General features: G+C 56.6%; 1 protein-coding gene across 3 annotated transcripts in view; it reads right to left on the minus strand.

Moving 5' to 3' along the window:
- Nucleotides 1–13,137: 13,137 nt before the first annotated feature.
- ZFAT (zinc finger and AT-hook domain containing) overlaps nucleotides 13,138–23,409 on the minus strand; it is a 284,368-nt gene continuing 274,096 nt past the window's right edge. For all 3 annotated transcript variants that reach the window (XM_057308065.1, XM_057308067.1, XM_057308066.1), the window contains one exon: nucleotides 13,138–22,604. In XM_057308065.1, coding sequence (XP_057164048.1) covers nucleotides 22,365–22,604 — 240 coding nt within the window. In that variant the 3' untranslated portion in view covers nucleotides 13,138–22,364. The remainder of the gene's footprint in view (nucleotides 22,605–23,409) is intronic.

A 23,409-nucleotide genomic window follows, 5' to 3' on the forward strand; every position in this document is an offset into this window, starting at 1 on the left:
CGTGTAAGTGGCATCATGCTGTCTCCTCGGTTCGAGCTGCTGTAACGAACTGCCACGGACTGCGTGACTTCACAGGAACGCATCTCTCACAGTCCCGGAGGCTGGAAGTCCCAAATCAACGGATCCGACATCCAAGATGGCTGTCCTCTCACCATGTCGTCACAGGATGGGAGGGGCCCAAAGGCTGCACCTCCAAATGCCATCACACTGGGGCCTACGATTTCAAGATATAAATCTGGGGTGGGGGACACCAACACTCAGCCTATAGCACAGGCGGTCCCTGTCCTGTGAGTGACTTATTTCAGTTAGCATATCTTCCAGAGCCATCTATGTTGTTGGAAATGGGAGAATTTCCTTCTTTTTAAAGGTTAATAACATCCCATTATATATATATATATATATATATACACACACACATATATACACACACATGTATATATACACATATACATGTATCATATTTATTTTATCTGTGTGTCTTTCAGTGGACATTGGGGTTGTTTCCAGATCTTGACTGCTCTGAATCATGGCACAGTGAACATGGGAGTACAGGTATTTCTTTAGGATCGTGATTTCAGTTTTAAATAGATCATCCCCCTTAAACTTCACATTCCCCTTTCCAGGGCCAGTCTTTGTTTTTCCACTGTCAGGTGAGAATGAGATCCAGAACTCACAATGTCGGGGCACTTAGAACGCTTACTACGTGCGAGGTGCTTCCTGTCCGTTTGATCTGCACAGGAGCCCTGGGGGTTTGGCGAATTCTCTGCATTACGGACGAGGCAGGAAGTAGCAGAGCGGATGGCTGGTGCCCCAGTGACAGAGATCTGCGTGGGCACAGGGCCTACCTGATAGGCCAGTGAATGAAGGCCACTTGAGGGCAGGCCTGTCCGGCTCCAGAACTCACGCTCCTCAGGGCTGGGCCGGGGCCTGGAGGTGGAACAGCATGGATATCTTGCTGAGTTCACGGTCACTGGGCTAAGCTGGTCTCTTGCCCTGCACCCTGGAAAGAGAATCTGACCGAGGGAAACTCCCTACCAGAGAGGAGGAGGAAGAGAGAAGCTCATCCCTCTGGCCTTTGGAGGCTGTGAGGTCAAAGGAGGGCTGGGACACGGGGAGGTCAGACAGAGTGAGGCCAGAAAACGCAGCCCCCATTTTTCGCACCCACCTGGGGCCACAGATCATGAAGAGAAGATGTGAATATCCAGAAAAGGTATGGGTGACCCCAAGAACACTGAGACAACTGGCCACCTCTGTGGCCAAACGCAGGGGCGCCCAACGTGCCTCTAGAGAGAGCTGGGGTGGGCTTGAACATCAGTCTAGAATATGCCGAGGCTCCGTTCCCCTGCATGGCTGACTCTAGTCTGGGCCATATGTTTGCAATGGCGTTTCAGGGGCCAAGTTCCCTTGGGTGTGCTATGCAGCCTCTTAAGCTTCTACTTATCAGCCTCAAAACAGGGAAGTGACTCTGAGTCCAGGACACTGGGGAGCATTCGAGATGTGGGATCTCTGAGACGTAAACTGAATTTGCCTCTGCAAAGTCCAGAAGACACTCCCCACTCAGCAGACAGGGAAGGCCTCCTGGAGCAGGCAGGATTGGACGGAGACCTACAAGGAAGGCAGGATTCTGGAAGGAAGAGGTGGGGGGAACGGAGGCCCACGTGGAGGGACTTACAGGTGCAAAGACCCCAGGGGCCAGAAGGATGGACAACCTCAGCAGTGGAACACCCTCCTCTCACAAGGGGTCGGCACGGAAGCCAGGAGGAAAGGAAAGCGTTTTGAGAAACCTAGCTGTCGTATGGGAAACTCTCGGCTTCCAATCTTTCTTTCGCAGGACCAGCCCTAAATGCTTGAGAATGTCCTGGAATTTTGCCTCCAGAACAGTCTACACGCCTGCATGCACCTTTTTGTGTGTGGCTGTGCTGGGAAAGACTCTCCTCTCTCTCTCTTTCCCCTCCTCCCCTGACAATACGTCAAGTGAGATTAAAGTTGGAAATGCAACTCCTGGCCCAGAGGCAGCGTCAGCCTTGAGCAGCGGGACATGGAGCTGCAGGCACACCAGACGCGGAGGGGCCCAAACCCTTCCTTCAAGCAGAGAGAGTAGCTGGAAAAAAGAGGAAAATCCAAAAGGCTGGGGAGAGGGCCGCCACTTACATCAGAGCTCCGAGGAAGGCTGAGAGCCCAGCGCAGACCGCGCTCCTGGCCTCCTCGGCGGATATGCGGGTGGAATGGCAGTCCTCCCAGTGCCACTCCTACCCTCTGATCAAATGGCACTTTCATCATCACAGCACAGAGCAGAACAGGAGCTGAACGATGGCAAAACGATGCTCAGCTGTGTGTGTGTGTGTGTGTGTGTGTGTGTGTGTGTGTGTGTGACAGCGGTCCATTAATAATTCATGCTGTAGCTAAATGACAAGAGAGCAGAGCATCCTCAGCCCTCCCCCAGCCGCCAGCACCTGCTCCCTGCCACCGACCCCTTTGGGGGACCGCCCGTCCCTCTCTCTGCCTGGGACCAGAGGCGCCTGCCTGCCGCGTCATGCAGCGCCTGACAGGCCCGTGACAAATGCCGACATCCTCCGTCAGCTTCCCTGCCACCCACCCCAAATCAAATGGGCTACAATGTGGCGATTTATCCACCCTGCCATTGTCCTCAGCCTCACCCCTGCCCCTCAGGGGATGCGGGCCAGCTGGACAGGTCCCCTGGGACACAGGCTTTCGTTCCCAGCGGCCCCCGCCCCCCACAGCTGCCTATCAGGCGCAAGCCAGAACATGGACCCTGGGACTAGTGTTTGGAGATGTTCCAGATGCTTCTTGGAGGCACGGGGCAGGCCTGAGAGGGCGTGAGGAGGGTCATCTTTTACTCCTGCCCTCCTACCCCCCAATCCAATTTTGGCGCGCTCTATCCCTGCAAATCTCCGGTCAGACGTTCCCTTTCCTTGGCTGGAAAGGATTTTAGGACATCTCGTGTCCCCGTCCTGCCTCATTCCACGAAGTGGCCGGACACATTATCACAGTGGTGACCACGCAGTCCCCAAGGGAGGAGGTGGAGATCGGACTCCGGCCCTCCTGGCCAGCTGGGACATGGCTGCAGCCCCCAGGGGTGCCCCTTCTCCCCCCACCACCAGCAAAGGGGGACCCGAACCTCAACACAGCCCACAGTGAATGAAACCCAGGGCACAGGGCAGGGGTGGGAAATGGGTGTAACTGAGCCCAGGGGCGACAGCGAACGCCACACATCACACCACCTGACCGCACGCAATTATTTCGAGGCATCGCTGTCCTTTCCCCGTATACGTCCCGATGGCTCGTCTTTACATTCAGTAGCTATTTTTGGAGCCCCTAGAATGCATCAGGCAGCGCATCAGGTCCTGGTGGTGGAACAGTGAGCGGAACCGGCCCCTGGCCTCCCCGAGCGTATGTTCTAGCGTGTGTGCGTGGGGTGGAGGGTGTATTACAGATGGGTGTGGGTGTAGGGACAGCCACAGTATAGACAGCGACGCAGATCCAGAGGTCGCCAACACTGCCTGATGCAGGAAAGAAGGCCGAAGCCGGGAGTGTCGTGGAGGCTGCTGCCATCTGCCACAGGGTCAGCAGCGGCACTCTGTAGCCAAGGATCGGGAAAAGAAAGAGTAGGTCGTGTGGCTGTTGGGGCCAAGAATGCTCCAGGAGAAGGCTGGGCCAGTACGGTGCCCTGACGCAGAAGCACGCTGCAGGAGGCCGGGAGGCTGGAGGAGGACGGTGGTAGGAGATGAGGTCAGAGAGGTCGGAGGCCACATGAGGCACCACAGGGACTGTGCTGCTCTGCTGGAGAGGGAAGCACTGGGAGGTCTCGAGCAGAGGGGCCCCCTGACCTGACGGTGTCACAGGCCCTTCTGGCTGCTGGGCTGAGAAGGACTGTAAGGGGAACAGGCAGGAACAGGGAAGCTGGCCAGGGGTGAGCAGAACATCTGGCCATTATGATGCTTGGACCTGGCTGGTAGCCGTGCAGGTATGAAGGAGCCGGGCTCTGGACGCTTCTACTGCTGTGAGCACAGGGTCTGCTGGCGGGCTGGATGTGACGTCACTACAGAAGCCCTCCGCCCAGCAGAACCCACGTGCCCCTGCTCGTCATCTGGAAGAACGGCATTGCCTGCCGCCCACGGCTCCCTCCCCCCGGACAAGGGGAACAAATCCTGGGCCCCCGTACATGGGACAAGCCCGGACATGGGCGCATGTCATGTCTACTGTTCCCGAAGGAACAGTAGAGGGGAAATAACTGTGTGCTGGGGGCCGCCGTGTGCAGACACTGGGCCGGGCCCTGTCACATACACCGTCAGTCAGTCCGCACAGCGGGGGTGTGCGGTGGTCCCCAGCCCTGGTTCACAGACGGGGCCTGGCCAGCCGGCAGCGTCTAGGCCCCAGGGACCGGCCGGGCGCGCGGCAGGGGCGGGATTCGCACCACGCCACCCGAGGCCAGAAAATTCCAGTGTGCCTCCCCGTCTGAGAGCGGAAAGGCCACCCCAGCACTGGCTGCAAGCGCCCTCAGCTCACCTGCTTCACCGACCCAGACACACCCTCTGCCCTTCGGTCTCCCGTTCCCTCCTCCCCGTTTTAAGTCTTTGAAAAGGAGCAATTTCATGGAAAGAGCTGCACACAGAATCCTTTAGAGAACGTAACCCTGTCTTAGAAAACAAAATACGTTTATACTTACATAAAAATATTGAAAATAAATCCACCAAAATGCAAACAGTTTAATTCTCTAGAAGTTTGTATTTTCTTCTTTGCTCCTTTCGTCGCTTTCCGCATGGCCCGCCGTTTCTCAGAGGCACGGCCGCCTGAGCTTTACAAACCTGGGCACTGGGGCTGGCAGCGGGATTCGCCGCGGGCCCCCCAAACTCCTCGGATCCGAGGCCGCGTGCTCCCGTCTACGAAAGGGGCATTACAATGCCGCCTGCCCCCTCCGCCCTTCGTGGGCTGTTACCAGGACCCGGGCAGGTGGCGGAGGAGAGCTGCTCGCCACACCCGGGCCCGGAGCGAGCGCTGAACAAGGGGCCGCACTGCTCTTCAAATCATGGGTGCGGAGCATTGTATGCGGAAGATTTTAAAATAATTAAACGGCCAGGGTGGGGGCAGGAGAATGAAAACTCGTTCTCATCTTCAAAGCATGTGCGTCTGAGGCTTCTGGGCTGGGAACGTTTCAAAGCTTCCCGGAATCTATCTGCCTGTGGTGCCCGGGCACTGGGGAAAGGAGATAAACAGGCCTGCGGCCAGAGTCAGTCAGCGAGCCGTCGGATGTGGGCAGACGTGCCTCAGGAGATAAGCGGCGCTCTCCCTTGCTCGGGTCGTGTGCGTGATGGGTGTGCGTGTGTGTGCACGTGTGTGTGTATGTGCGCGTGTCTTTGTGGTTTGTGGTATGTGGGGTGTGTCTCTGAATGTTTGTGTGTGTTCTCCGTGTGTTGTGTGTGTGATGGTGGTGGGGGTGTGGTATGTGCTGTGTGTGGTGTGTATCAGTCTGTGGTGTGATGTGTGTGTGGTGTGGTTTGCCTCTGGGTATGGTGTGTATCTGTTTCTGGTGTGCATATGTGTGCTGTGTGTGTTATGTGGTGTGCATGGTGTGTATGCAAAACGTGTGGTAAGTGTGGGGAGTGCCCATGTATGTGTGTGTGGTGTATTGTGTTCTGTGGGTTGCAGATGTGGGTCCCCGGGCCTGGCAGCGCTAAAATGGAGGCACACGAACGTCTCTGGTTTCATCTCCGTCACTTAGCTGGTGTGTGGTGCCGCATGTGAGCTGGGTGTGGGCGAGCCAGGTGTGTAGAGGGCCCAGAGGTCAGATCTGGGCCATGTGTCTACCCACGTCTAGAACGACTACCCTGGGGCCCTTGGGACCACCGGGGAGACCACAGCAGACCAGATGGCCTGCACTGACCAGGCCGGCCAGGATCCTGCTCTGTCTGTGGGGTGGGTCCTGAACCACACTGCTCCCCCGTGGCCTTCACACCCCTGCCCCTCGGGGCCTCTGCTCTGTGTCAGAGCGAGGAGATGGAAGGAGGAGAGAGTGGCAGCGTGAGAAGGACTCAGCCCACCCTGCTGGCTTTGGAAATAGGGGAAGGCCCATGAGAGGACTCGTGGCCGGCCTGTGGGAGCTGGGAATGTCCTGCAATGTACAGCCAGCATGGAAATGGGGGCCCCACAGGGATCAGAATTCTGCCAAGAACCCAAGTGAGCAGGAAATAAGATTCTGCCTTCCAGGATCTAGAAGATTCCGGAAGGGAGCCAGAATAGGTCTCCAGAGGGAAGACAGCCTGCTGACACCGTCGTCTTAGCCCACAGAAATCTGGGTTGGACCGGAAGACAATACGTTTGTGTGGGGTAGGCCGCTGAGCTTGTAGGACTTTGTGATGGCTGCAATAAAAAGTTAACACAACCCCCTCGTGTATTCTGATCAGCTCGTGCATGTGAGACAACCGCCAACGGGTAGAGAAGAGCCATCTGGAAGGGTTCAAGGGGACGGATCCCAGGGGTCACACGAGGCCCAGCCTCGCGCACCGACTCAGGGTGGAGCTGCCAACGGGGCTGTGAGCAGGAGGAAGCAGAGACGTGGCCCCCTGACTGCTTCTGCCCCAACTCACGGTGAGCCCGGCAGACACACCTGGCCTGGCTCCTTGTGCGGGAGATTGCGGAGGCCCTTCCCATCCACCGCGATTCCCCAAGTCAACCCCGGAACAAGCATCTACTCTCGGACTGGGCTTGACTCCAGCGTTTCTTCCAGTAAAGAACACCGCGTCGGGCGCGTGTGGCTGCCTGGATACCCTGGCTCAGCACATGAAAATCGTCACTGGTCCGAGAACGGACGCAGAAGGGACACGACGAGCCGATTCAGTGCCGTCTCCCCCTGACCTCCACAGGCAAGGCCTGCCTGCAGAGATCAGTGCTTAGAGGAGAAAAACAGAGGGTCAACTTAACACCCCCCGGCAGGGGAACGAGCCATAAACTCCAAGGAGCCGCAGCATGAAAGGCTATGCACCAGCTTAAGAATGACACGGGTCCAAATGTGTGATGTAGAAAGCTCTCCAGTTCTCCAAGAAACACGGATGTGAAAAAGCACATCGCAAGCAACACGTACAGAGTAACAACGTTTATATGTGAACAAGAAGAAAGATGCAAATTTACATATATATCTCGCATCCGTTCTTATATGCGACCTCCCTAGATACAGAACGTCGGGGCATAAGAATACATTGCCAGGGGTCCATTTTCCGCAGAGCTGCCACCAGTCCTTTCAAAACATAAATGAGGTCATGCCATCCTCCTTCCCAGCGCTCCAGCAGCTCCCCAGCTCACTGAGAACCTGACCCAAAGTGTGCTCCGTGGCCGGCGAGGCCCTCTGTGCTCTCCCAGCTACTGTCCACCCATACCTGCCGCCTGTCCCCCGGGGGTGCACAGCCACTCTGCCTCCCGCTGCCCCGGCCTCGAAGCCACACCTGCCCTGCCCCTCTCAGTGCCCGCCCCTCGGTCCGCCCAGCTCGGGTCCTCACTCCTGCAGAACCACCTCCTGGGGAGGGGCTCTGACCACTGTGGCCACAATAACCCTTCTTCCCCGGCTGCCTCTCTGCCCTTACCCGACTTTATTTTCTAAAGAGCACTTGTCACCACCTAATGCATCTTAATCTCATTTGCATGCACGCTTACAGCCTCACGCCCACCACTAGAACACACTCTGAGTTTTGCACGATGCCATATTCCCAAGACTGAGAATAATGCCGGGCATGTAGTAGGTCGTCCATAAATATTAAGTGAGTGAATGAATAATACACAGCAAACCACACCTAGTAGTTGCCTCTTGGGAGGAGACAAGGACTATTCTAGAAGGTGGCCAAGGGGAACTCTAGCTTTACCTGTAAGGTCTAGATCCTTTAGCGTGAGAATATGCTCACAAATTGCTTGTTAAATTAAACATTAATCAACATTTGGGAAAAGGCCATTGAGATCCATTGTGTCCATCCAGGAGCCCTGCCCTGTGGCTCCCCTCAAAGGCCCATCCGCAGTCAGCGCTGACGAAAGGAAGGGGCTGCTAGCGGGTTTGGGCAGTCGAAGGGAAGGAAGGAGGGAGGCAAAGCCCACCCTCCTGCTTCCTGATCCCTGGGGGGACAGGGAGCTCCGTGGTTCCTGCCGATTTTCCTCCTCTCTTCCCTCCCGACATGCCTTCCCTCGTCTGACTTCTTTCTGGCCTCTTCAGACACGTGGTGATTCCCTCCTTCCCTCTGCGTCCCCTGGGCCATGCTCTCGCTGGCCTCCAGGCCACGGTAAATGTTGCACCTTGCGTCTGGCTAAAGTGTGGACGACTTGAAGGATGTGGCTTCAGAATGCCCAGCTGCCCGGGGAAGCCCGACCTCGGCGTCCCCACCGCCCCTGGCAACACCTTTCTCACTTGACATTGGCGTTGCCCGGTGGACTCCTACCATATCCGACTGGGAGACGCCCGGGGCGGGGGTGCATGGAGTCCCGTTCACCTCCACACCTCCAGGCCTCGGGGCAGAATGAGTACCACAAGGTCCATTAAAACAAAAGCTTGGATTGAATGTGCTAGACTCCATGAGAAAACGGTAAGTGGGCTACTGCACCCACACCCTAGGCAAGCTGACAGAGCGTCTCACCCGCAGGAAGCAATCACTGCACATCCAGGACAGCGAGGTGCTCCATGCTGTCACAGACAGGGACAAGGGGCTATGTGGGACCAGAGTCAGGAAAGCCTTCCAGACAGAGAGAGGCCCTGGGTGGTGGGAAAGATACAGAACCATGGGGGAATGCACTCCTGGTGTTCCCAGAACCCGGGTCCAAATTCGCATTCCACTCTGATGGGAGCTGGGGGTGGAGTGGGTGTGGGGGGACAGGGACAGAGGGACAGCCACAGAGAGCCTGTATTCAGGGAGGACATTTCCCCAGCCTGCCCAAGAGGGGCAGTAGAACCTGGCTGAGGCAGAAAGCATTCATTGCTTTTACAAGCTCGAGAAAGATCATCCAACTTAATTAAGATCGCCCCATCCCGGGAACATTCATCAGTTGTTGGCATGGCAGTAGCAGGAAGGTGACTGGCAGTGAGAGGCAAGAAGGGAGGCCTGGGGGGCGGAATGGCTGCTGGGCAGAGCGTGAGCCCCCCCACCGGAGGGTTTGCTAAATGATCCTGGGGTCCCAGCCTCTGGTGTCCACAAGGGAGGGCGGGGAGCCAAGCAGCATCTTTATTAATCCAGAGGGAGCGCCCTGGCCCCAGCATCACCCTCTGCTTTCAATCCCTCAATCCTCCTCATTCCCCAGCAATTTCACTAAGGGATCTTCCCCCTTATGATAATATCTCATTTTCCTCAGAGCAGCACTGAAGGAACGAGGAGCCACTAACGCTGATCCGACCACAGTTGTTTCTCCATCAGGACAGAAAGGAGCCAGAAGGATGACTCACGCTCTCCACGCCCAGGCCCCTTACAAGGAGCAAGAAATTGAGGCCCAGGGAGAAGAAGGGATATCCTTAGGGTCACACAGGAATCAGCGGCAGGCTCAGATAGTGACACACCCACCCCCTTCCACCTCCCCTCCATCAACTCCATGAAGGGCTACAATCTTCCACCAGTGACCCCGCTCATTCCCCTTTACAATGGTACAAAATTTGTGAAAAATAAATTATGATTATAAAGGTGCTTGGTTGCTAGAAATCAAAAAACACAAATCCCTTTGCAGTTTCTCTGAACCTGGCCCTGTGGACCCAGGCATCTAGGACAGGGGTCAGTAAACTATGGTCTCTGGCCCACCACCTGTTTTTTGTAAATAAAGTTTTATTGGAACACAACCATGCATACTGCTTTACACACTGTGGCTCCTTTCAGGTTATGACAGCAGAGCTGGAGAGTTCCAACAGACCGTATGGCCCACAAGGCCTAAAATATCTGTCTGGCTCTTCACAAGAAACGTTTGCCAAGTCCCACAGAGCTGCAGAAGCCCATGATTCCATCAAGAATCCTCTAGGGGCCAGACGAACCAAAATACCATCCTAGAGCAAACAGAGTAACAACGCTATCAAATACTGAGTGCGCACTCTGTGCCAAGGATACCAGATGACAAGTTTCAGAATATTGCCATCCTTAATCCTTGCACTTAACCCTGTAGCTGGGTAATAATACCCCCACTTACAGAGCAGCTCGCTGACGCTCAGGGGGCTAAGGAACTTGCCCAAGGCCATGGAGCCTCACTCCACGCCCCACCCTGATTTCAGGCCTGTCCACAAACAGCTGACACCTTCTTTCCCCAGGCATGGGCCGGAGTGCACGAGAGCTGGGCGTGACCTCAGAGGTCCTGCAGGCCTGACCCTCAGCCCCCAGGCTAGGGACACTGAGGCCCAGACAACAGAAGAGAACTTGGACAGTGCGTGCCAAAGACGGAGAAGGGGCCCAAGGCCCCTGGCTCCCTACGCAAAGCTCCATCCGTCCTACCAGGCTGAGCCCTGGTCTGCACAACGGCCATGGACACGAGTCTCGTCATCCCCATTTATCAGCTAAAGGTAACAGAGGCTCAGAACTAGAAAGGCACGTGTCCCGGAGCACACAGCTCGGGGAGCCGAGGCACAAACACAGGTGACCCAGAGACTGAGTTCTTTCGTCTCCCAAACTCCCCAGGCTGCAGGGTGAACCAGAGCTGCAGAGAAGCAGAGAAAGGCCACCGGTGTCTGCTCTCCAGGGCAGCCCGCGGGCCCTCCACACCCACTGCCCATTGGCCAGCACCCTCCCTGGGTCCGAGGCTTGGGTCGTCCAGGGGCTCCTAGCGCCCCCTGCTGGCGAGTGACGGCCACAGCGCCATTTCTCAGTTACCTGTCTTTAAAAACCTACTGTGGGACCCCTGCACTTACAGGTGACGAGATTCCATGGGCTTCGGCACAACTGAGATGACGCACAGCACGCAGCGGTGCAGGAACGCTGGGCAGGGCGGGGCTCTGGAGCCAGGCCTGCGTGGGTTCAAATCCCCGCCCGCCCAGACACCCAGCTCTCACAAAGGTGTGTGTGTCTCCCAGAGCCATGACCCCGCATCTATGAAGTGGGTGGACACAGGTTACCCGCGGGGATCAGAAGATGCCGGCTGTCCCTGCCACCCTTCATCGCAACTGGCACCGCTCACAGGACTCACGGGACTCGCCGTGAGCATAGACTTCACCCGCTCACATCTGGTTCTGCTCGTGAGGGAGAGCCAGAGGCACGTGGGGGTCCCAGGAGGCCGCTGAGTGGGAGACTGTTACCCACCATGGATTCCTGTGTTCTGGGCATGCTTCAGGACAGGGGGTTCAGGGCTGTACCCAGAGGTTCCTCACTAGGCCCACAAGGAGGGGCCGGTTAGGACCCTAGCCAACCCGGCCTGGCCCACCCTCGGCTCTGTCCCTAGAACTGTCTGCAAACACACCCAGACCACTCTCAGCCAGACGACCAGGGCTTTGGGAGCAACAACTTGTCATTCTCCCCAGAGGTTCACACGCTTGGCCTCTGCTGATCTGCACCTGTCACCCCCGTGGTCCTGCACAACATCCTCGCTGCTGGGAACCAGACCAGCGCAGCCTACATCCAGGCAGACGGCCCCTCCTGCTCCTTCTGAACATCCTTCCCGAAAGGAGAACCAAACTCGGGGGAAAATGTTCCGGCACATGAGTCCACACCCATGTGCTTGATGTCAAAGACCCGGAGTCCTGTCCAGTCCCCTCTGCCCATCCCAGGCAGGGGTCCCTGCGAGCCAACCGCAGCTGGGGCCTCGGGGCCAGTCTCTGCAGAGAGACGCGTGCAAGGGGCTCATCCCAGCTACTTTGCAACCGAGCATGAGCCGAAGGCCTTCAACGCATCTTTCAGGAACGGCTCCTCCAGACACACTTCCCACAAGCCCGCGTGCCTCCTCTCCTCGGTCGCGGTGGCTCACAGGTGCGCCGGAACCGGACACCCATTCTTGCTCTTCCCCTCCGTCTGGGGCCTTCCCAACCCCCTTCTCCCAGGGGATGCTCCATGTCTCAGTCTAGCCTCTCCGGGCAAGTCCTTCCCCATTTCGTCACACACCCATCTTTCTAATGATACCTCAAGATGGCAAACTGGAGGGCCAGAGGCAGGGGAGACCCACTGGTAAAGACAAACTTCTCTTCAGCAAAGAGGGAGGGGAAGTTGGTTTAAGAGGGGGTGGGAACGAGCTCCTAAATCCTGCTTCATTCCTGACCTCACCCAGGAGGCACCGCGAGAGGAGACACCGGGCGCAGGCCACACAAGGGACAGGACCCTCCCTCTCCCCGGGGAGGCCAGTCTCCTCTGCACGCGGGGCTCTGCCCTCTCGTCCTTGACCCTCCACAGCACCTGGCGTCTGGGCCACTTCCTGACAGCTCGGGATGCTGCCCTGTCTTATGCCAAATCCTCCATTGGTCCCAAACCTCGGTCCCCCAAATACCCTGCAAGGGAGAAGCTGTGTCCTGCGTATTTTCTGTGGAAACTCCGTGGACGGTTTTCCTAGATGTTCAGCAGACACCCCTTGACTATTCCTGTTCTCGCCTGCAGTCTGTGAGGGGCACGGGTGGGAGCACATGACATTGGCCTTGGGGGCGGCCTTGGGGGCAGCTGTGGCTCCCAGCCCCGCCCTGCTACCCCGCGGGGTCACACTGGCCATGCCTCACTGCTCTGTCTTGGGCATTTCATCCTGAAAATGGATGAGGTTAAATGTGATCAAAGGCTCTCTGAAATGGGGACTAGTGAGCCCCCCACAGCTGCACTGAGGCAGGGGTAGGTCTGTGGCTTTCATCTGAAGCCCCAAAGGGCTCAGTGGCCCTACAAAGCACCACTATTCTCAGGGGCTATGCCCAGAGCACTGGCTTCCACTATTTGTACAACTGTAATTGTAATTATAATTTGTAATGTAATTATATAGGTAACGTGTAATTATATATGCAATTGTCATTTGGCCCACCGTAAGCCTTTTAAAAATGTGTTGACATCCCTTGGGCCATTTTATTGCTGACATCTGATCTTTTTTGTTACCACAGGAACCTACCTGGAAGGAGGGAATGCTGGGTCACCCGCAGCCTGTCCCTAGGACAGCCATTCAGCAGCCCGCTCCGTCCCGGTAGACGTTTTGATCGTCGGTGTATGTGCCGCATATGAATCAAGGTGTCCTGAATCTTTTAATCTTATTGATACATTTGTACAAATGTGTTTCCAAGGAATAGAAACGGTTCTTGCTTTTTTTTGAAATTAGAAAAAAAGAAGAAAGGCTGTATCTTTCTGGGAGCTGGGTGATCTCCGGTCCCTCCCTCCCTGACAGCTGGCATTAGGTGGGAGGTCTGGGGTTTGCACAGGTCTCATCTTCCGCTCCTCCAGAGCCCGAGCTTCCTGAGCGCAGAGTAAACACCGCTGGACTGAACGGAACAGGGAGTGGAGGGTGGGCACACCGCGTCCTTTGCAACCTTCCTGCCTCCCGTCTGGGGCCCCGTGTGGGTGGAAGAAACTGCAGGCGCACGTGATCACCCCCCACACACATCCCGGGCACTCGACAGTGTGCAGGGCGCTCACTGGTGGAAACTCACCCCGGGCCCAGCACTCAAACCACACGATTTCAACCATATGAAGAGTCCTGCAGACATGCTACGTTTTAGAGATGCTGAAAACAGCGTAGTCCCTAAGAGACGAGTCGTCCGCCGTGTGGACACGTTGTGAGAAGGAGGTACCCGAGGACTGCAGCCACCTCGGCCCCCCGCGTGCGCAGCCCCGGCTGGAGAACTGACTTCTTTTATCTTCTCGTGTCGTTCATGTGTTGTTTTCCTGATTTCATTTAGTGGTCTGTGTCCTCTTGTAGCTCACTGAACTTCTTTAAGACGATTATTCTGGATTCGTTGTCAAATGGTTCACGAATGTCCATTCCTTAAAGGTCAGTTGCCAGAGCTTGATCAGTGCCTTCGGTGGTGCCATGTTGGCCTGACTCTCTGGGACCTTCACGGCCTTTGGTTGGTGTGCACCCATCTGGAAGAAGAGACACCTTCTAGTCTTCACGGACTGGCCTCTCCTGCCTGGTGCCTGGAGCTGTGGGGCTGGGGGAGCAGCTGGGGTGCAGGGCTGTGGCATGGTCTGCGGTGAGGTCCCTGCCGTAGGCCCGTTACCCGGGGATGGGCGGGCATGGTTCCTGCTGGGTCCCTGGGCCAAGGAGACCTCAGGTGAGCAGGGCTGGAGCTGGTCCCAGTCAGGTCCATGGTTGGCGGGCCCATTGCAGGGGCACTGACTGGTGTGGCATCCCCCAGGTCCCTTGGCAGATGGGACTGATGGAAGAGCGTGGAAAAGGGGGGCTGGAGCTAAGTCCACAGGGCACAGGGCTGCTTTGGGTCTGCTGCTGGGACCACAGCGCTGTCCATGGGCCCACACAGAGCACTGGCCTTTCCAAAGCAGGCCTTCTGGGTCTGGGGCTCCACCCAGGTTTACAACCTCCTGCCTGGGTCCCAAGGCGCCCACAAAGGCACTCTGTCCGTGGATGGCTACCAAGTCACTGTGTCTGTGGAGGGCGGGAGGCTGCGGATCTCTCACTCCACCATTTTATGTCATCCCAGGAAACGGCTCTTAACCTCAAGATGACCTGTGCCTATCCTCCAGCAGGGCCTTATGTGTCATTCCCATTTCCTACCCCCCCCCCCCCCCCCGAGAGCTCACACTAGTCTCCCCGCTGCAGAGCCTTACCCAGGAAGGCCAGGCACGGGCACGAGGAAGAGACGAGGGAGCAAAGCAGCTTTAGGTCTGCAAATATCCTAAGAAAAGCTTTGTTTGCCACAAAGAAACAAGACACTTCGGGACCTATTCCAAGGTCTTGGGTGGGCCAGGACTAGGCTTCCAGCTCTGTGGCGTCCGAGGCTGAGGGCTTCTTCCCTCCACTGGCCGTCGGGGCTCCCAGTACTGCGGGGGCCCGTGTCTGCATCACCGCGGAGAGAGGACTGAGCCAGCAGCACAGTGCCCACTGCCCTCTTCTCACCGACGGCTGCCCCCCCAGCGCCCCCACGGTGGGAGGGGCAGGTCCCGCAGCAGGGCATTCGCTCCGGCCATCCCCAGGTGTCTCTCCTGCCCCTCTCTGACAAAAGAGCAGGATGGTGAGGTCCGCGGCAGCAAAGCACAGGACGGAGGGAGCCGAGCAGAGCCTTCCCCAGCAGTGCAGTGGGAACCTCCGGCCCCCTCGGGATGGACCCTCGCCAAAGGAGCACAGCCGCTCTTCTGCCCTGTGCACTCGGAGCAGTCCCCTTCCCGCTCGGGCCTCAGTTTGCTCCTCTGTAAGATGACGCGGCCTGACTGTCGCCCTCCAGTCCCCTCAGCTTTGGAACCCTGGGCCTTGCTTATAGACTCTGCCCTGCAACCATGTGGCTCTCGCTGTCCCCCTTGATCCCTGCAAACCAGGGAGTGTCCCCTGGACTCTCGCTCCTCTGGTAGAAGTCCACCCCCCAGCTACTCCGACAGCACGCACGTGACATGGGCGGACGCTCGTGCGCCAGCAAACGGCGTGCCCCGCCTCACGGAAGCCTCCCCACGGCTGGACGAGGGGCGAGCTACTATGATCCCCATGTCGGAGGTGAAAGAACCAAGGGTCGGGGGACCACAGGATGCCCCCACGGGTTCGTGGTGAACCCACGGCTCCGACCCACGATCCTGAGCTCAGCCACAGCCCAGGTTCACCTGCTGAAAACATACCCACACTTCGTCTTCACACGGTGCCAGCTGATGGGCTTCCAGAGACCCTCGGCCTGGGCAGACGCTACCGACTATCACCGTCGGCACGCTGTGACCTGCAAGGGACAGAAACCAGGCGCCCCTGCTTCCCTCCAAGGCCTGCAGAACCCGTGTTTCAAGGCCAGTTTCCGTCCAGGTGCCTGTGTAGGATGCCCGTGACCTAAGTGCCCAGCACAGGTGGCTCTAGCAGGAACGCTGTCTGATTAGCTTCTCCTGGTCCATTGTGAGCCCCCTGGGGGCGGGGCAGCTGCGGGGACACCGCTCTGTCACCCACGGGGGAGGCAGCAGACACCACGGGCGACTCTGGCCTGACACGTCCTTCTTCTGTCTACACAGACCTGCCTTTTCCCTTTTGTCTGCTTTGTGACAGTTAATACACCAAAGCGTCACCGCCTTCTTAGCCCGCAGGAAGTGTAACAACTGTTATCTACCACAGACCACCCAAGCCTTAAATTGCAGCAGGAACAGTGACGGTGATAGATTAGAATTTTTTAAATCAAGCGCAAACGTGTCCCCGTCATGGCTAAGAGAAGGGCCGAGTTGACTTGAAAATAATTTACTTAGAAAATTTTGTGATGCATGGTAAATTAAGTCCCCCTTCAGGGGCGCCTGGGTGGCGCAGTCGTTAAGCGTCTGCCTTCGGCTCAGGGCGTGACCCCCGCGTTCTGGAATCGAGCCCCACATCAGGCTCCTCCGCGGGGAGCCTGCTTCTTCCTCTCCCACTCCCCCTGCTTGTGTTCCCTCTCTCGCTGGCTGTCTCTCTCTGTCAAATAAATAAATAAAATCTTAAAAAAAAAAAAAAAAGTCCCCCTTCAGCACGCTTTTTTTCTCTCCAGCAAAGTATTCGTCTACTTAATTGATTCCCAAAGACTTCCTGGTCCGACTTAAAACTATTATCGCGAGGGGAGATTGATGCGAGCCTGGGTTTCATCCAAGGACAAGATGGACAGTTCACTTTGAAGTTTTAAAAGGGGTGGGGGGAGAGATGGATTTCTAATCAAACAGGCTTTTTTCTCCAGCCTTGAAACATGGAGCCGAAGAACAAGGGGAAAATCATCACTGACAACAGCTAATGAATTTTAAATCCTTATTACAAGAAAAATTAATTTGCTAAATTGGCCCCGTAGATACAGGTTATGAGTCACCATCTCCTCAAAAATGTGAGACTCAGAGCAACGAAGGTGGCTCAGACTTGCTGCAGCCAGGCCACGCCGGGGGCCACGCCGGGAGGCCACGCCTCCTCACCGAGCACTGTCTCGAGGGGCCAGACCCGTCCCTCCCCTGCTGAACACGACACACATGTCATCTCCACTCATCTCACTACCTCCGGGGCTATTTTATACGCTCCCTCAGGCACCTTCGTCCCCGTGATGGGGTGGGAACACCCACGCCTCCCAGTGCAGTGCCAAGGACTGGACGCAGACCCTCGTCCCGGGAAGCTGTTAATGCCCTGCGACAATTCCCCGGTCCCCATTAGAGAATTGCCCTGCGACAATTTTCTCTATACCCCCATTAGCACAATCAGTAAGTAACGTAACTTTCCAAAGTTACACAAGTTCTAAGCAATAGAGTTAGACACAGATGTGTCCTGCCTGGACGTCCTCAGCTTATTCAGAGAGTGTCACCCTACGGTGACAGATGGCAGCCTGGGAGGCGAGCCCACACCACAGAGGGAGAGCAAGCCTCCCAGACAGATGCAGGCTGGCATTAGGGCTGCGGGCAGACGAGACTGGCTGCGAAGGCGCTTGGGGGCTACAGGGCCAGGGGTCTTCAAGGGTCAGGTCAGCCCCATGTGTCACAGGCGCCCCCCTCAGCTGGTCCCTATCTTGTCTCCGTGTCGGACCTCAGGTGGCCCTGGGGCTCCTGCCCACACGTGATCTTGTCCCACAGCTACACGGTTCCTGGGCTTTTGCTCCATGGAGGGGACCTTGCTCTTTTGCCCCCTCTAAATCTCCTCCACCCCCCCAAACTGAGCTTGGCCCCCTCACTGTGCTCTTGATCTGCCTTTCTGGTGTCACGGATGGAAGGGAAAGGGGGAGGCAGCACGCCACTGGGAGTACAGAAAGTAGCTGAGGAAACAGGACACCCCCGCTGGATTCAAGTCCCACACAGCACTTTCTGGCCTCAAACGTCACCACGGTGGGTTCCTTACCGAGCCTCTGTTTTCTCAGCTGTGAAAGGGAAAGAAGCCTTGGCACTGGGTACTCTGGTTATGACTGCTGATCTTGCTTGAGCTCAAATTCTGGCTCTGCTACTTCCTATGTGACCTTGAACAAGTTTCTTAACCTCTCTGTGCTAATACTTTCCATCAGTAAAACTCTAATGACAGCACCTTACTCACCTCGCTAGAATCAGTAAGAACATCCACACCCCTGGCTCGGAGCGAGCAGCACAGAAGGACCAGACGTCCCATCCTCTGAAGACACAGGCGATGGAAAGACGGAACGCAGAGATGCATGGCGGGCTGCCTAGTGTGGTACCTGGCACGTGGTGGGCACTTATCACACATAGTAAAGCAGGAAGGCAGGGGCCCACTGTCTCCCAGCCCAAGCTTTCACTTCTCTTGGCACAAAACACAATATGGATCAAGAAGTGTCCAAATAAAACAGCCGGGGGGCGGGGGTGGGGGGGAAGCATCAGAACTAAGGAACGAATCTCTTAAACGTACCACCTGGCTCAGAGAAGCAGGCACCCCCAAGCTCAGTATTAGCTCCCTAGGAAAGGACTTTAGAAAAACCAGCCCCTGCCCTGCCCCACCAAACAGCCACAGGGGTGTGTTACCCACTCTCTGTGTTTGCCGTAATTCGGTGGGGGGTGAGGGGTGGGGGGAGGCAAAAATAAACCGGTGCCGCATAGCATTTGCTATGAGCAAAGGCTCCCCATGAACCGTGCAAGGGAAGTGCCAAGTGCTGGATGATTTCACGACTCCCATGGGGGAAACAGACTGTAGGAATAACAGAATACCGAGAACACATTAAATAGCAACATTCATTCCTTCCTTCTCCCCACGCATCCTTTCTTCTCCCCCTTCCTCCCAGGCTGAGCAGGGTCCTAGGTCTCACCATTGTGTCCCTGCCCCTGCCCTGGGGCCATCGCTCCCAGCCCTCACGCCCCAGGCTCCCAAGGCTCAGCTCGGAGAAACGACCAGAGGGCGAGTTCCCCAGTCAGCCCAATGCTCACTCCTAGCCTCGGCCCTTACTAGCTGTTGACTTTGGGCAAGTTTCTTAACCTCCTGACCTATGTTCTGATTGGTCAGATGAGCACACACTAGGGTCCACCCACAGGCCCAGCAAGATGCCAGGGGAGCAAAGTGCAAGGCTAGGCTGGGCTGGTCCATGCGGGCTTCTGGTCTTTATTCCTTGCCACCTCCTCGGTGGGCCCTGTTAATTCAGGCCTCCGGTCCTGCTGCCACCACCTTGCCCGGCTCCTGGCTCATCGGAGGGGGCAGCCGTGTCTCCCAGGCTGTAACCCGCAGCCCTACTCTGCTCCTGTAGAGGTTTCCACACGGGCCACCGACTCAGGCCTCCACCCTCTGACCCAGTGGTGAGTCTCTGAGGCCTGGGACCACGTGTCACTGATGAGTTGTGTTCCGAGCTCACAGCCCAGGGTCTGGCCACTGGAGGTAGCTGGTTGGCCTCTGCTGACTCAGTGAGTGAAGGATGCACGCCAGGCCCTGGGTGGGGCCCAGGAACAACAGGGTTCCGCTGTCCTCAACTCCGCTCACATGGGGGGACATGAGATGGCCCTGTCCAGCTGCTGTTTGTCATCTGCCACGGGGCTCTCCTAGGACCCCACCGTGAACAGCAGCAAGTAAAGGTCCGCTGTGTTCCTACTACGTGCAGTACAGCGTGCTGGGTGCTTGGACATATGTGATCACGGTAAATCCTCGAACCCGACCAGGCAAATGGGGCCAATAATTTACCCCATTTTACAGAAGATGAAGTGACCCTCCTAAAGGTTAACCAACATCACAACGAATCATAAATGTGGAATCGGACTCAAACCGAAGCCTGCTCCCTGCCCAGGCCCAAGGCCCTCAGGACCTCCATTCTGACACTAAGCCACTTCTCCCTCACGTCTACGTTGAGCAGCGCCCAAGGACTTCAGACGGCCCAGCAGGCACCCAGGGCACTCACGCTGGTCACCAGCCAGGGCAGGGATCTCTTAATGCGGGAGTTTACAAATCAGAACAAGATTTTTTAAAGATTTCAGGGTCACTGCTGACGCAAAGACGCAGCTCATGCCGGACATGCATCTCAGAGATAATCGGGTCCAACTTTGGAGGCGATCGGCATGCAGGACTGGCCCGGCCCCACAGGCACCCCGACTCAGCCACGTGGACAGTTGTGCGGGCATTGAGGGCCCCTGCTGAGTGTCCGGGCACGTGCCCCTCAGCATCCTGCGTCCCCATCAGCTATGGAAGGGCGGGTCCCTCCCTCCAGGCACACTTGAGCACTGAGCACATTGAGTCAAGTCTTTTCCTACTGCGCGTTCATGCCCCCTCTCCCCCTCTACACGGGAGAGTCTGGGGGATGCTGAGGTCTGGTTCCCCCATGCCCAGGAATACAGATCATAATTGGTATTTACAGAGTATGGGCCAGGGCCTCCGCTAATGCCTCCAAGGGCTCAGCATACTCAATCCACTCCGTAATCTTAGCAGGTAGCATTAATCCTCAGACCCATTTCAGAGATGAGTAAACTAGAACTCAGCCAGGCGCGGAAAAACGTCAAGGTCACCCAGATAAGAAGTGACGGATCTGGGCTTGAGCCCAGATACTCTGCCTCCAATCTGGACGCTCAACCATCCCAACGTAACTACCCGATGTGTGGACATCGTCACCCTCTCTGGAGTACCACTCTGCCCTCCACACCCCGAGACTACTCACAAACACCGCCTCCCCGTGGTTTACTGAATAATGCCAACATCCATCTCTCACCCCCGGTTCTTGTAGGTTCTGGCTTCCGGTTGATCTTTCTGCCTTTCCCCTTGGAGCTACCCGCCAGCCAAATGGGAGTGTCCAGGGCTCGCTGTCCCTCCCCGCTGCTATTCCACTCCGGGCGTGGCTCCACTACTCTTCTTCTTTCCGTCTGTTACCCTTCCCTGTCCCTCCACCCCAATCCTGCAAGTGCAAAACCTATCCAGCTTATAAGGGCCTGATCCCAGGTCTCCCCCACCATGGAGTTTTCCCCAACCCGTCCCAAGTGGGGAATGTCTGTCCTTCTTCTGAACTCCTTTCCTTGCCTAGGGCAAGAAGTCACTTTCCTCCCTGTCTTAGAATAGCAGCTTCACGCTTCCCCTAGGAGGTGCGTTTGGGCCCTGCTGGGGTGTGATGACAGGGCCCGAACAATGAGGGCCACGTGCATGGGGCTGCGCACTCCGCCCGCTCCTCACCCAGACCAACGACCACTTCCTGTCTGTACATCTGCTCTTACACGCCTAACACTTCATGTGAAGGGTTCTCAGAGGACACAAATCTCGACCTCAGGGAATCGGAAGGTGGGTGATGAGGTCAACAGACCCAGGGCCAGGCAGGGCAAAGGAGGACTCGCCCTTATGTCCCTCCCAAGCTGTGCACAGAGCAGAGGCTCAAAAGGTATGGGATTTGCCACGGCACCTGGACTGCCCCTCCAACAACAGTGTGTCATGAAGGCTTCGGTCAGCTGATGGCTCCTCGCAAGGACAGGGTGGAAAGCAGGCGCGCACACGTCTTGGCTGTAAGAAATCCAGGGCCAGGCCCCAGGAGATAAAAGGTAAGACCATTCACCTGCAACCACAGGCCCCAAAGCAAATCCTAAAGTGCTCTAGCAGGAGGATGGCACCATCACCTGCCTGTTAAGGCTTTGGATCTTGGATGGGGAGGTTCTGGGTGGCGCCCAAACCCAAGATTTTGATTCGGAAAGGGGACGCGTAAACCATCCAAGCTAACGGAGGAACTGGAGTACTCAGGTAGAGAATTTTATTCTACCCACCACATCTCATAGAATGGGAGGTGAATAGTAAAAAGTGCATTTAAAAAAAAAAAAAAAAAAGCAAAAGAACTCTAAGACATAAGCTAAGACCCCACCTGTCATGGGAATGGGAGGGTCATCAACTGTGGTTACCACACCTGGTAACAAGTGCCCTTGATTGGGGGGGGGGGGGACAGAATCTTGTAGATAAAGCCAGGACCCCCTCCCCTCCTTCCCCCAAGAGGTGATTCAAAACCATAAGGTCACTTTCTCTGTGTTGGCTGGCTCCCTTTCATCAGGCTGCAAAGCGGTCCCAGAGGAAGGTTCGGCACCTGGACGGGGTCACGGAGTTGGGGATGTGATTTGGGGCAGATGCTGATGGGGACTGGGTCCCTGTATGAATCTTGAAGCAAAGGGGCGATGCGATGTGGGCCATGTAGAAGGTAGATGCAAAAGTCTTTCCAGAAGCAGAGGATACAGAGTAAGGGGGGTGTATGCGATTGTGCTGGAGGTGGGGGTCCTGTATTGCTGGTGATGCCAATCGCCTTGCCTACCCAAGGTAGGGCGAGGAGCCCCATGTGGCCGCCCGGGCAGAAACGGCAGAGGAGAGAGCCACGGAAAGCGCCCTTCTGCAGAGAGCCTGGAGGGCCTGCCCCGTGGCACCCATCAGACGTGGCGTGTCCTCTAGAGCTCCTGGGCCTGCGGCCCCACGGCCTGCTCCTCCATGGGCTGCATGGCTTCTTGCACGTAGACGATGAACTCCGAGGCCTCCCCGCCCTGAGTGTAGACAGTCACCGTCTCGATGCCCTCCACGTCGTCAGAGGACACCACCAGGTGGTGCTGCTCGGCCAGCTCCACAGAGGCCTGCTGGAGGGTCTCCTGGATCATGACCGTGTGGTTGGAGCTGGGCTCCTCGTCCGTTACCTGTGTGAGGGCAAGAGAAAGGTCACACAGGTCCTGCTTCTGGGTCCGGCCATAACAACAGAATCACAACCACTGCTTATGGAGCATCTAGTACGTTCCAGGAGCTTGTCCCTACTGCACACAACGCTCTATGTTTGCTCTCATCCCTGGTTTACGGATGGAGAAGGCGAAGCTCAGTGCTGCAGAGAAACACGGCCACGGGCCCCAGTGGTGGCAAGTGGCAAAGCCCAAGTCGAAACCCAAAGTCCAAGCTCTTCTCTTGACGCCAAGCTGCCTCCCAGAGAGGTGTGGGGGTTGCCGGGGTTGCCAAAGGTATGAGGGTTGGAAGGTAGTGTACGAGTTATTTACTGCACCCACGTTGAAGGTTAGGTGGGCTGGCTCCTGGAAATTCAGAGCTGGTCCATTTGGCGGTGAAAAAGGGGCCAGGTTTATCCTGGGTTTTCTGTCTTTCCACACACTGTGGGGGCTCCACTCCCTGTACAAAGACCAGTCTCACATTGGGAAAGAGTAGATGTCCCTGCAAGAATGATTTCCCCCAATGCCTTAGCCATGGCGGGAGGTGGCTTACAGGAGGGACCTGCCGTGGGGCTGGGTGGGATGGTCTGGGCGGGGGCATCTGTCGGTGGAGGGGACCGAAATTCTACAGCCAGGTCCTTCTCTCCAGCTCCAAGCAGGCAGATTCCAGAAAAAGCCAATTCCCGCCAGTGCTGATGTCCCGCACCCCTGACCCTGTGGGCTCTGGCCTGTTTTAAATAACAACTGTCTTTGATCTTCAGAAGAAAAATAATCGAAAGAACATGGGGAA

Source organism: Ursus arctos, unplaced genomic scaffold, assembly GCF_023065955.2.
Source record: "Ursus arctos isolate Adak ecotype North America unplaced genomic scaffold, UrsArc2.0 scaffold_6, whole genome shotgun sequence".
Lineage (NCBI taxonomy): Eukaryota > Metazoa > Chordata > Mammalia > Carnivora > Ursidae > Ursus > Ursus arctos.